Below are 13,110 nucleotides of genomic sequence, written 5' to 3'. Positions count from 1 at the left end.
GTGCCCATTTGGCGATACTTCAGATTTAAACCCAGCGCTGTAAGGGAACCACAACTTTAATGATGCAATCGTCGGTTCGTTCACAGCCGGTGTGCGCGGTGCAACGCAGTGAAAGCTCGACGCCATCCAACATTAAAGATCAAAGTAGGCGCTCTACATATATTGAGCGTCATCTGTTCTTGTAAAATGTTCGGTGCAATCGGGTAACACCGGTGTTAGCCTGAGTTTATTAACCTTTCCTCAAAGTGACATCACTAATAAGGAGCATCTTTTTCTATGATTTCTTAGCAGATTTGCTCCAGAAGGTAGCGCCCTGGGCGACCGCCTATATGGCCTATATGGCCTATATGGCCTATATGGCCTATATGTCTTCGGCCGGTTATTTGCATATGATCGAGACGTTTGAAGGAAAATCACTCTTCCTGCCTTGTTTTATTTGCTCACCAGCCGACGCATCACAACAGAAGCTCCGGCATACATTCAGAAATGCAATCAGCTGTTCACGTATGTCTCCCTAAAAGCCCCGTTGCACCTCTCAGCGGATCTGCCAGAGCTGTCTCTCTCGTCTGTCAGCGACCCGGGTGTTTCCTCGTCAGCCATGCAACTCAGAGCCGTCCCGGTGGCGGTAATCTGGAACATCACGAGCAACTCTCCCCGAGCGACTACCGAGCGTGCCGCGATAATTGTACACACTCTGGTGACAAGAGGGCTCGAAATAACACGCCACACAGCTTTACCACATGTGTGTGTAAAGAAGTGTGAGGCGCCAGTGTGTACCGCAATGCCAAGGTCTCTGCTTTCTCTGGTTACCCATCAGCTGCCATCTCTTTAGCACCTCACCATGGTTATCCAGGACACGTGCATGGATGTTCACACACTTCCACTCAGAAACAGAAAGAGAGACCAGCGTGTGTCTCTTATCCTGCAGTACATAAAGAGACATCGATGACACGCTGTTACATCATGATGCTGCTGAGGATGCTGAGTAATAACGTGCAGTGTATTCCAGGGAAACTATTCTGCCTAAACCAGAACATTGAGTAATAATATGAACTTCCAGCCACATTTGTTTCCATATTCCGGTTGCTTTGCTGCCGGATCTTTTGCTTCATGTTGACACTGTTCCCTACTGAAAGTGAAGTGTTTCAAAAGCAAACACTCAACTCTTTCTAGGTTTTAAAAGGGAGGGATGTCCTTTCCTGAGCAAATAAATGAGGATCCTAATCCTTTCTCCAGAGCAGATTCATGACAGTCTAACTAAACAAATAAATGAAACCCAGCGAGGCCGCTCTTGTTTTGTTTTTTTTGCCTTTTCTTTAGACGGATGCCAGATGTAATCCTTCTTTTGCCACAGCAGTGGTGAAAGTAATTATTCAAAACCACTCTGGTTACTTTTTCTTTAGAGTTACTGTGAGGAACTTTTAACTGGTAATGAAACCGTCTCAATAGTTTAATAGTGATGCCTCTATATGACCGACGTAAGTAAATGAGACCATCAGCGAGAATATTGTCTATTTCTATAGCCGCTGTGCACATTATAATGAATTATTCTACAGCTTCTACTGGATTGTAAATCAACAGGCGTGTTGGAGATTGAAAACAGTTCACACACGCTCCATGAAAAATCAATTCAATCTTCTCTCTCCACTAATAACTCCCTCAGGACCGGTCCAGCCAGTCCTTCCTCAGTGTGTCCGTGCAAAACAACAGGGAACCGGGGGAACGTTTTTACAGTAATTACAATTAGGGCTGTCAAAGTTAACGCCATAACGCATTAACACAAATTCGTTTTAACTAGGGACGTCAATTGATTAAAATATTTAACCGTGAGTAAAAATCAATCATTAAATCATAACATGTCAAACTGCAGCCCAACAGACAACAACAGCTGTCAGTGTGTCAGTGTGCTGACTTGACTATGACTTGCCCCAAACTGCATGTGATTATCATAAAGTGGGCATGTCTGTAAAGGGGAGACTCGTGGGTACCCAGAGAACCCATTTACATTCACTGATCTGGAGGTCAGAGGTCAAGGAACCCCTTTGAACATGGCCATGACAGTTTTTCTTTGCCAAAATTTAACGCATGTTCGGAGCGTTATTTAACCTCCTTCACTACAAGCTAGTATGAGTATGTTACGGCAGCAACGTTGAGTTTATATCATAGACAGTCACTGGTTTATACACATACATTTATGCACAGTTTGGTCCGGTCTCAGATATGATGTACTATTGTAGCTCTAGGTGACCACAGACAGCTACAATAACTTTGACCTCCATCTCTGGTTCAACAACGTCGGGACGTCAGTGACGACAGCAGGAGAACCTCGACGCTGACAGGCTTTTGCGACACAGCGTCACACAAATTTTTCACTCCAGTTGAAAAATTTAACTCACACGAATAGGCGAATGAGCGAATTTTGCGTATTCGTGTTGCGTCATTCAAATTCTTATGTAATCGCGCCGCGCAAAAAGTTTGCTTCTCACTTGGTGTGAACGCAGCATGAGTCTTGTTGTTTTTATGAATAAAGAAGTAAGATATTAATCTCGCCAACTGTCTGTGTCACTGCCTGTGGGTGTTGTCGCATCTTGTCCCGGGCACGAGTAAGACGCACGGTGGGCTATTGTATGTCATTCCCAGTAAATATCACAATATAAAACGTGTGTTCTCTGTTTAAAAAGGAGGCTACAAACGTAGATAGCAAGTACTACTAACCCATGCTTTAAAGTGGTTACGTCTCTAGTCTGATATGGAGCTCACAGACAATATGTACGTGGTTTGTTACATGACGTAGGAAAGAAGTTCATAATTTAACGTATTCAGTGTGGACACGGTGTCTAGCTGTAATAAGTAATTGAAAGGGTTAAAACAACTGAGTTCCTCCTTCCATTGAAGTGAAGTGAAGCCCTGAGAGAGTCCTCTTTCTAATTCATTTGGTTTCTCAATAGCCAGAACATTCCTAGATTATTTGATTTGATTTCAAAACACACACACGCACACGCACACGCACACGCACGCACACACACACACACACACACACACACACACACACACACACACACACACAGAGCGTGCGTTGTGTAAGTGGCTACCATTCTTGTGCAGCCGGTGTGGTAATGACTGAGTGTGTGCTACTGTTGGGGAAGATGCCAGTTTACATGCTCAATCAGAAGAAATCATACACACAGAAACACACAGAGCAGCAGCCCTGGAGCAGCCTGCAGGTGCAGCAGAACCAGTCGGAGCAGGGCAAGAAGAGGAAGAGGAGGAAGAGGAGGAGGAGGAAGAGGAGGAGGAGGAAGAGGAGGAAGAGGAGGAAGGGGAGGAGGGTGATGACAGACAAACTAATGAAAAGTAACATTCAAAATCCCCTATTCGGCAGCGGGACACTAAACATGACTCAGCAGCCGCAGAGATTTGGCAAAGTGATCCAGCATCCTGGCTGCCGGCTCCCTGAAGGTGACGGGCAGCGCTACAGGTAAACAAACAGGCTGCGGTTTAACGGTGACGTCAGAGCAGCCGAGTGCTGTTAGAAACGCTCCTGAATCATCATTTTAAGACACGTTTCATGTGTGAAACAATAATAATCGGCCATATTTCTACAACACAGGGCTGCAACTAACAATTACGTTCATTGTCAGTTAATCCTCTGAGTATTTTTATATTTAATAAATGAATGATTTTATATATGAAATGTCAGAAAATAAGAAAAAATGCCTGTCACAATTTGTCAAATCCCAAGGTTACAAATTCAAATGGCTTATTTTATCAGAACAACACTGAAAGTATTCAGCTTATAGAAAAAGGAAGTGGATTTTTGGCACCACTAATAACAAGGTTAATCAAACATAACTGAAGATCGCAAGTTTAATACATTTCTAAACCACAATGTTTGGTGTAAATTCACAATGTTTCAAATACTGTATGTTTTATCAGCTTGATCCATTCTGGTTTTAATATAAAATCAAACATCTATTAATTGTGCAAACAAAATGTAATCTACTTTATCACTTTCTCAATGAAGTTTCAGGACGCATAAACCAACAAAACAACCCGCAAATTTGTTTTAACACCACTAATTTCTTTAACGCTTTAACGCAACTTGCAATTGTAGCGGGCTCAGTTTTAAAGCTAGAGTGAAGATACTGGTATCATGAAGGAATCCACTGGTACCAACCATGTCATACTAGCTTGTTGCAAAGGAGGCTCAATAACGCTCCAAAGTTACACTCAATTTTAGCGAGGAAAAACTGGTGTAGTCATTTTCAAAGGGGTCCCTTGACCTCTGACCTCCAGATCAGTGAATGTAAATGGGTTCTATGGGTACCCACGAGTCTCGCCTTTACAGACATGCCCACTTTATGATAATCACATGCAGTTTGGGGCAAGTCATAGTCAAGTCAGCACACTGACACACTGACAGCGGTTGTTGTCTGTTGGGCTGCAGTTTGCCATGTTATGATTGGAGTATATTGTTTTATGCTAAATGCAGTACCTGTGAGGGTTTCTGGATCAATATCTGTCATTGATTTGTGTTGTTAATTGATTTACAATAATAAATATATACATACATTTGCATAAAGCAGCATATTTGTCCACTCCCACGTTGATAAGAGGATTAAATACTTGACTAATCTCCCTTTAAGGTTCATTTTGAACAGATAAAAAATGTGTGATTATTTTGTGATTAAATATTTTAATTGATTGACAGCCCTATAATATACTTATTACACAACAATAAGCACACATAACACAGAAAACTGGACGGTGTAAGTAATGAGTCTCCACTGTGACTGTGTTTTGGATGCAGAACTGTCGTAGTAACGCACGTTTTGAACGGCCACACTGTTGTTATGACATCATACTGTTATAAACACATTCAGACCAGTCAGTTGTATCAGTAACATGACCAGCTGATCCAGGTAATATACAGTAGGTTAGCTGTAGCATGTTGTACGCTCCAAGCTGACAGCAGTAATCTCTCTCCTAATGGCCTCCCATCCTTTGACCCTTGAGAGTGTACCTGCTGAAACTGAAGCTGGAGGGTTTGCTGAGGTGTTGAGGACTCGAGATACAATCCGTGTACAGACGCACACAGATTTTCCTCGGCAGTGTGATCCCGGTCGAGCAGACTGGCAGCTCGGCAGCCTGCCTGTACATGCCTCTGTTCTGTGCTGCTGTCACCACGCCTTCAGCCCCAAACAGCACAATTACCCTGCTGCACTCAGCGACAGAGTTCAAGCTGTTTGCTGTTTGGCAAGACTGTAATTTGATTTATTCTGATGAATCCGTCACTGATATCAATTAGGACGTCTGCAGCGCCATCCTGATGTAAACACGCAACGGCTGTAGTGATCCTATTGTACATCTTATAACAGTATTAATACAGAGGAATTGAAATATAAAAGTCTATATACAGCAGCCACAATTTAAGCCCCCCTCTAGGGAATCGTGTCTCATACTAATAACTATCAGCTATAATTCGTACCACCCGAGCCTCGACTCTCTGGACAGGAAGGCCGTCCTCGACAGTAAATGATGAGCGCTGCGTGTACATTTGTGCAGCTGAGAGGAATGAATGGCAGCAGAAAATGGAGCGGAGCCTGCGGAGGAATGCAGAAACCCACCTAACCACCTCCCACAGGCTGCCGGGAGAGCAGGCACACACATGCGACCCAACCGACCGGCCCCAGGAGGAGGTGGCACTGACTGTGCCGTTCAACTACAGAGTCACACTGTGTGCCGGAGCCCCCACACACACACCACACACACACACACCAAATACATGAATGAATAATAAAATATATAGACTCCTGATATATCTTTATACTTTTATGTTTATGGCCTCTACTGGTGAACCAATAGTGTACTTTATTTATTTAGGTATTTTTAAGTATGTTAGTATCACTGTAATATTCATCTGGTATTCAGTACGGGTGTAAGAAAATATACACATGAGTATCGTGATATTATGTTTTGCGATACAAAGTATCAATTCTCCAAAAAGCTGTATCGGATCAGTGTTAAAGCTAGAATGAAGATACTGGCATCAAACTGGAAAACCTGAGGAATCCATCCGTACCAACCATGTCGTACTAGCTTGTTGGGAAAGGAGGTTAAATAACACTTCAAATTTGAGCTAAATTTTGGCGAGGAAAAACTGGCATGTCCGTTTTCAAAGGGGTCCCTTGACCTCCGACCTCAAGATATGTGAATATAAATGGGTTCTATGGGTACCCACGAGTCTCCCCTTTACAGACATGCACACTTTATGATAATCACATGCAGTTTAAATGTGTTATTTTCACCTATTCTAAAATGGTGTATTTGAATATTTCTGCATACTGTATAAATGAATGATGACTGTAAAGCTGAGACTCTTGTGGATCCTGAGTCCCGTTGTATTCATGTGTAGCTTAATGATGTTAGAACCCATTTGACATAGTGACTTATGACTACAATTAGATTTGAGAAAAAAACGCAACATATCGCCTTGCTTTCAGTATCGCGATACGTCACAATATAGTGAATCGTATTCCCTGTATCATGATGATTGCTCTGATATTTTACTGGGATATTTATGTGTTTTAATTTTATAATAGAATATTTTTTTCCCCCCACACCTATCTGATATTAACAGCATCAGCTTCTGCCTTCCTCATGAGGATGTTGGTGATGAAAAAATCTGAATTTAGGAATATGAAATAATGTTTTTAAGAACGCAGGTCAGAGGTTTGATTGGTCCGTAACGGTTCAGTTTCACAGTTTGTTCTCAGCCATTTACAAGGAAATTAACGCATTAAGTTTTACAGGCTGCACTTAAAAAAAGAAAAACTTCTTTCCGCGAGGTCTTGACTGCAGAATTTCCCAAATCTTATGGTTCATATGAACAAATGGGGTTGAGGGTTATCCTCAGGCATGTTCATTTAGAACAGAAATCCCATCTGACCCTGAACTTATATATATATTTTCTTCAGGCTGCAAATGATCGTCACATTTCCACCTGCCATTAAATGTATTAGTTTCATACATAAAACTTATTTTTCACATTAAAAAAGTAATACCTACATGGAAACATGCACCTTTTCCCAAAAGAACATGTGCTTTTTCACTTGTAGGTGATTTTCTTTTGGTAAGGGGGGTGTAGCGGTGTTGGTAAATTATTAAGTCTGAGCAGAGAGAGAGAGAGAGAGAGAGAGAGAGAGAGAGAGAGAGAGAGAGAGAGAGAGAGAGAGAGAGAGAGAGAGAGAGAGAGAGAGAGAGAGACATTTCCTGCTACAATGCACATATGAAGAAATTAGGAAAAACTTCTTTACAAAAATTAAATGTAAACTCCAAGATTTCGATTCCCTCTCTGACCAAAATAAAATACAACATCTACTTAGAGAGAATAGAGTCATCAGCATAGAAGCTGCAGGATACGTCAGTGATGTCACAACCTAAGAGACAAGTACAACAACAACAACACATAATAGATGTAATGCACACTCTGCCTTTTATTTACTCCTCTACTTCATGTTTTTTTTTTTTTTATATTTATCCTTTTATATTGCAATATATTGTTATTAATTGTTTTTTATTTGTTTGTTTGTTTTATTGACAAAACAAACTTGAATTACTTCTTTATTGTTTTCTTCCATTTACATGCATGTTCTTTTTAAATATCTATATATTGTAATTTGCTTAATGAATTGTATATACGAATATATATTTTTGGGAGGTATATGGTTGAGGAAGAGTTGTGATAAGGGTTGCGTTAAGGGTTAGGGTTAAGGGTTAAGGGTTGGTTTATATCTACTTTTTAACTCCGGATGGATATGAGGGTTGTAAATAAACTTGGGATGCTGTTCATATATTTAATTTGGGATGTAAATAAATCTGGGATAGTTTATATATTATATTATATTATCATTCTATGATATATGAGTTATTAGAGGAGAAGTGAGAAAGGGGTAGGGAAATATAATATAACCTACTCCTTTTCGAACATTATTACTCTTGTTTTGTTTGTTATTATTTTGTATCTGTTTTTATTTATTTTATGTTCGAAATAAAGTCTTTCATTCATTCATATGTTTTTGTTTTTATCTTGTTCTTTGTTATTTTTATTTATTATTGAATTTACGCTTTGGCAATATTGTTCACCTGACAGTCATGATCAATATAGCAAATTGAATTGAAAAAATTGAATTGAGAAGCAGAGAGAGAGAGAGAGAGAGAGAGAGAGAGAGAGAGAGAGAGAGAGAGAGAGAGGGAGAGAGATCATGTGTTTGTGATGGTTAACAATTAACCTGAAGAGCCAGTGAGCTGGAGGGAAAAGAGGACACACTGTAAACAATTGCTGTTAATTTACAGCAGGATTTCAACAGTATTAACCTGTTATTGCTGTTATTGTCTAAAGTATCATCAGTAACAGTTTCATGCAGTATTTCTTGAATTCTGGGACCTGATCTGCTCATGTGAGGCTTGTACATTGTACATGATTGTAAAATCAGTGAATTAGCTTTATTGTTCTTCACTCACATGTTGTTCTGGTTTGCATTCTGTGCTTGTAGCCAGCTAGAGACACACATTTTGGGAAAAGTGTCAACAAGTCTATTATAGCCTTTTTCCTAACAACCTTTAATTGTATTTAGTGTGACTATTCCTATGTCTGTAACCTGCTAAGTCTATTCATCTAGGCAACAAATAATGTTATATGTAAAAAATAAATAGTGCATTAAAACAAATCGGTTAGATAATGTAAAAAGAAAGGTGAAAAACAACTATATAATGTGTCTTTAAACATTAAATTAACTGAAATTAATAAAGTTCAAACTGTATTTTTCATTAACAGTGACATAAAGGCAACCCTGCTGCCATCAGTTCTTTACTGTTATTTTACTGGGAAATTCTTAACCGTGCAGAAGAAGATGAGAAGATGATGTGGTGCACTTCTCTAAAAAGAATCAGGAGTTATAAATGTGGAGTCAAACTTACAGCCAGTTGCTCGCGTTGGCCGAGAGGAGCGCGCAGCAGAGCATCAGGACGCAGCGCAGAACAGAGTCCTCGGTCATCTCGAGAGGGAGGTCAGGGAGGTCAGGGAGAGATGAAATAATCCCGAGGAAGAGGTGGACACAAAGAAGAAGAAGAAGAAGCGGTGGGGTCCTGCAGAAGGCTGTTAATCCATCATCGTCCCGCATCCAGTGGATCATCCACCGGAGAGACGCGCAGCTTCACGGTCCGGTCCGGTTCTCCAGTCCCATGAGCAGTCAGTAAGAGAAGACAGACGTCTCTGGTTCTTCTTCCTCCTCCTCCTCCCACTCTCTGGAGGTTTCTAATCACCCGCTGCTGCTGCTGCTGCTGGGTCCTCTGCTCTCAGACAAGCTCCTGTCAGCGCGCCGCAGCTCTCCAACTCTCCAACTCTCCTCTCCGGACACATACACGCGTAAATACGCACGGAGCTCTCCTCTTCTCTCCTCACCGTCTCTCGGTGCGTCTGGCTGAGAGGAGATGTGTGCTGACTTTAGTTTGAGGGGCGGTGCGAGGAGAGAGAGGTAGAGGAGGCAGAGATGAAGGAGGCGGGCTTATAGTTAGTTTGTGTGTGTGTGTGTGTGTGTGTGTGTGTGTGTGTGTGTGTGTGTGTGTGTGTGTTTGCTCAACACCAAGAAGTTTTGTGAACATCTGCAGCAGTGCAGGCGTGTCTTTGGTCACTTTCACACCTGTAGTTTGTAATTTTGCAAGGACCAACGTAAAAAAAAAAAGAAAAAGAAAAATAAACCTACATGGAGCCATGTGGGGAGATTTAATTCTGACTGAGAGGAAGTCATGCAGCGTTTTACTGTAATCTCTATAAAGAATCTGTAGTCAACGGGACTATTTTGGTATCCGAAGCGTTCTGGTTTCCATTTGTAGTCTGATAATAATTCATTTATCACTGATCCCCTTAAAAGAGAAACTTTGAGGAGTCCTGACCTGCTCTGTCCCGTATCAGATATTTATTTCACACTGTTTGAAATTTTGGCAGAAAAAAGTTACTGTATCGATTTCAAGACATCGCATCGCGCTAGATGAGCCAAATATCATCCTTGAATCGTATCGCAACGATGGAAATGGATACGTATCGTATCGTTGTAAAAACGTACCCACGAGTCTCCCCTTTACAGACATGCCCACTTTATGATCATCACATGCAGTTTGGGTCAAGTCATAGTCAAGTCAGCACACTGACACACTGACAGCTGTTGTTGTCTGTTGGGCTGCAGTTTGCCATGTTATGATTTGAGCATATTGTTTTATGCTAAATGCAGTACCTGTGAGGGTTTCTGGACAATATCTGTCATTGTTTTGTGTGGTTAAAGGGACTATTTGTAACTTTCCGAAATGCTTGTTAACAGCGACACCTGTGGCCGTTAATTCAACAAAAGTCAGCGTCGGGCTCACACTTGCTCGCTCTACATAGACATGAACGAGCATTGCTGAAAACAGTGAGGCGACACACGTCAGCTAAAAGCACAATATCACTCTATATCTCAGCTGCTTGGCAGTAATGTTAGCTGACCAGACAAAGGTCTCTCCATGAATCAATGCTGATCCTAGTGTTGGCTTTTCCTGCTCCAGCCTCCGGGGCTGAAGCAATGGCGATAACGTTTCTCTCTGCGGAGCCCCGTCACTTCACAAGATACGGGAAACCTCTGTTGGTCTGGAGGAGCTGCAGCATTTATTTCTCACTAGATATTCTCAGAACTAAACTAACTCTTCTGCAGTGTGGAGTGAGCGCGCATGCACGTGAGCTGGAGCGAGAACGCGCGCGCTGTGTGAGTGAAGACAAGCAGGCAGAGGAGGAGCGGAGCTGTCTGAACAGCGTAGCCAGACGCGAGCGTACATGGGATCCCGACCCGGTAGATTTATACCTGTAAAAAGTTACAAACAGTCCCTTTAATTGATTTCCAATAATAAATATATACATACATTTGCATAAAGCAGCATATTTGCCCACTCCCATGTTGATAAGAGCATTAAATACTTGACAAATCTCCCTTTAAGGTTCATTTAGAACAGATAAAAAATGTGCGATTGATTTGATTTGATTAATTGTAATTAAATATTTGAATTGATTGACAGCCCTTGTAGAGACGGGAGACTTTGACAGTAGCCGCTCTTCACACATGGGCTCAGTCTTAAGCTTGTGTGTGTGTGTGTGTGTGTGTGTGTGTGTGTGTGTGTGTGTGTGTGTGTGCGCAGACGGGACAATGTGTGTGTTTTAGAGGTCTCCTGGGAGGATGCAATAGCACAGGCATTCACTAATGCCCTCCCCAGCCACCCCCACTCCTCTCCAACACACACATAAACATTTCACTCACACACACACACACACACACACACACACCAACGCTCCTCAAACCGCACACACACTTCTTGGCAGCACCTCACTCTCCCTGTCACACACTCAACCAAATATTCTGCGGTCAGCGGGCTATTTAAAGCTTGGCTGCAAAATGTCTGCATTCGAAACCAGCAAATCCCAATAATATGACAAATGTCAGCTGCACACTATTGATTGATGAAAACGTTGTAGGAGGATAATAAGGTGAGGCAGTCATGTAACACTGAGGACTGTATATGACTCACCTGGTCCTGGCTGAGAGGACGAGTGAGAGGTGGAGGACTGAAGACTGCAAGATGATATTTTATTTACATAACAAAAAAAAAAATGAAATGAGAAAAATACATGTTTCTTTTACGCTGCCCGGGTTCATTACTACAAAATGACTTTTTCAAACTCTCAGGACTTTATTTTTAACACCAGCGAGAATCCCAAAGTTTCCAAATATGTCAGACTGAATTATGGGTAAAGGTGTATAAAAAGATGCACAAACATGTACTTGTATTTAACCGTGCTGCAGCCGCGAGAAACACGGCACCGGGTCAGGTTTGAAATGAGATGATGAAACAGAATAGAGACGAGATATTATACAGCTCGCGTACCTTTAAAGTTATTCAACGGAAAGTTGAAGGAAAAGTCAGAGAGGGGGACATACAGGATAGACGTCTAGTCAAGCAGCAGCATTTGTTTTTGCAAATATGCTCAACATTGAGAGTGAAAGAAATACAGAACCTATATACATACTAATAAGTAAGAGATAATGTACAGCGAGCCGGTCATTGTTGTGAAAGAAACCGGGGCGATGCATTGTTGTGTTGCGTGTGACATCAGAGCTGGTTTCAGTCACAGCCTGCAGATGTGCAAAGACCAAGAAAAAACGTAGAGACTAGGAGCAGTCAAAGCATTAACGCAACTTGTGATTTTTAGGTCGTAGCGGGCTCAGTTTTAAAGCCAGAGAGGGTTTCTGGACAATATCTGTCATTGTTTTGTGTTGTTAATTGATTTACAATAATAAATATATTCATACATTTGCATAAAGCAGCATATTTGCCCACTCCCATGTTGATAAGAGCATTAAATACTTTACAAAACTCCTTTTAAGGTTCATTTTGAACAGATAAAAAATGTGCGAATAATTTGATTTGATTAATTGTGATTAGATATTTTAATTGATTGACAGCCTTCGTAGAGACGGGAGACTTTGACAGTAGCCGCTCTTCACACATGGGCTCAGTCTTAAGCTTGTGTGTGTGTTGTGTGTGTGTGTGTGTGTGTGTGTGTGTGTAGTGGTGGTGGTGGTTGAGGTTTTGGTTGTGTGTGTCGTCTAATCTCATTTCACTTATTGGGTTTAGGGAGCTAAGAATACACCCTGCTGGGACGAGACGCTGCAGCCGCGCCACCAGCTGTGTGCAGTGTGGCTCCTGGCTGCCAGACACACACACACACACACACACACACACACACACACACACACACACACACACACAGTAAGACAAGTCATCTGTGTGATTCTGGATACTTAAAGATAAGATAAATGTGTGTTTCTCCCTGTGGGGAGATTCTGCTGCAGCAGCCAAACTAAATGAATTCAGCGGTGGGAAAAAAAGTTGAATACGAGCCCAAAAAACAGAGTATCAACTAAACACCGAAAACAGTAACTGACAAGGGGCTCTAAAGTTTTCTCCTGATCGGAGCGGAAAGTCTGCAGGTTCCTCAGAAAGAAAAAAAAAGCCACAGAGTCGAAG

General features: G+C 41.6%; 1 protein-coding gene across 3 annotated transcripts in view; it reads right to left on the bottom strand.

Annotated features, from left to right (window-relative positions):
* The window catches only part of wnt4 (wingless-type MMTV integration site family, member 4), an 86,411-nt gene that overhangs the window by 18,428 nt on the left and 54,873 nt on the right, over positions 1 to 13,110 (bottom strand). Inside the window, exon 2 of one of the 3 annotated variants that reach the window (XM_074637997.1) lies at positions 8,980 to 9,482. The exons of 1 other annotated variant lie outside the window; for it this stretch is intronic. In XM_074637997.1, the coding sequence (XP_074494098.1) occupies positions 8,980 to 9,194 (215 nt within the window). In that variant the 5' untranslated portion in view covers positions 9,195 to 9,482. Of the gene's footprint in view, positions 1 to 8,979; positions 9,585 to 13,110 lie in introns of those variants that run through there. One more of the 3 variants, XM_074637908.1, reaches the window with a different exon arrangement.

Source organism: Sebastes fasciatus, chromosome 1, assembly GCF_043250625.1.
Source record: "Sebastes fasciatus isolate fSebFas1 chromosome 1, fSebFas1.pri, whole genome shotgun sequence".
NCBI lineage: Eukaryota > Metazoa > Chordata > Actinopteri > Perciformes > Sebastidae > Sebastes > Sebastes fasciatus.
This window is presented reverse-complemented; position numbering and strand designations above follow the sequence as displayed.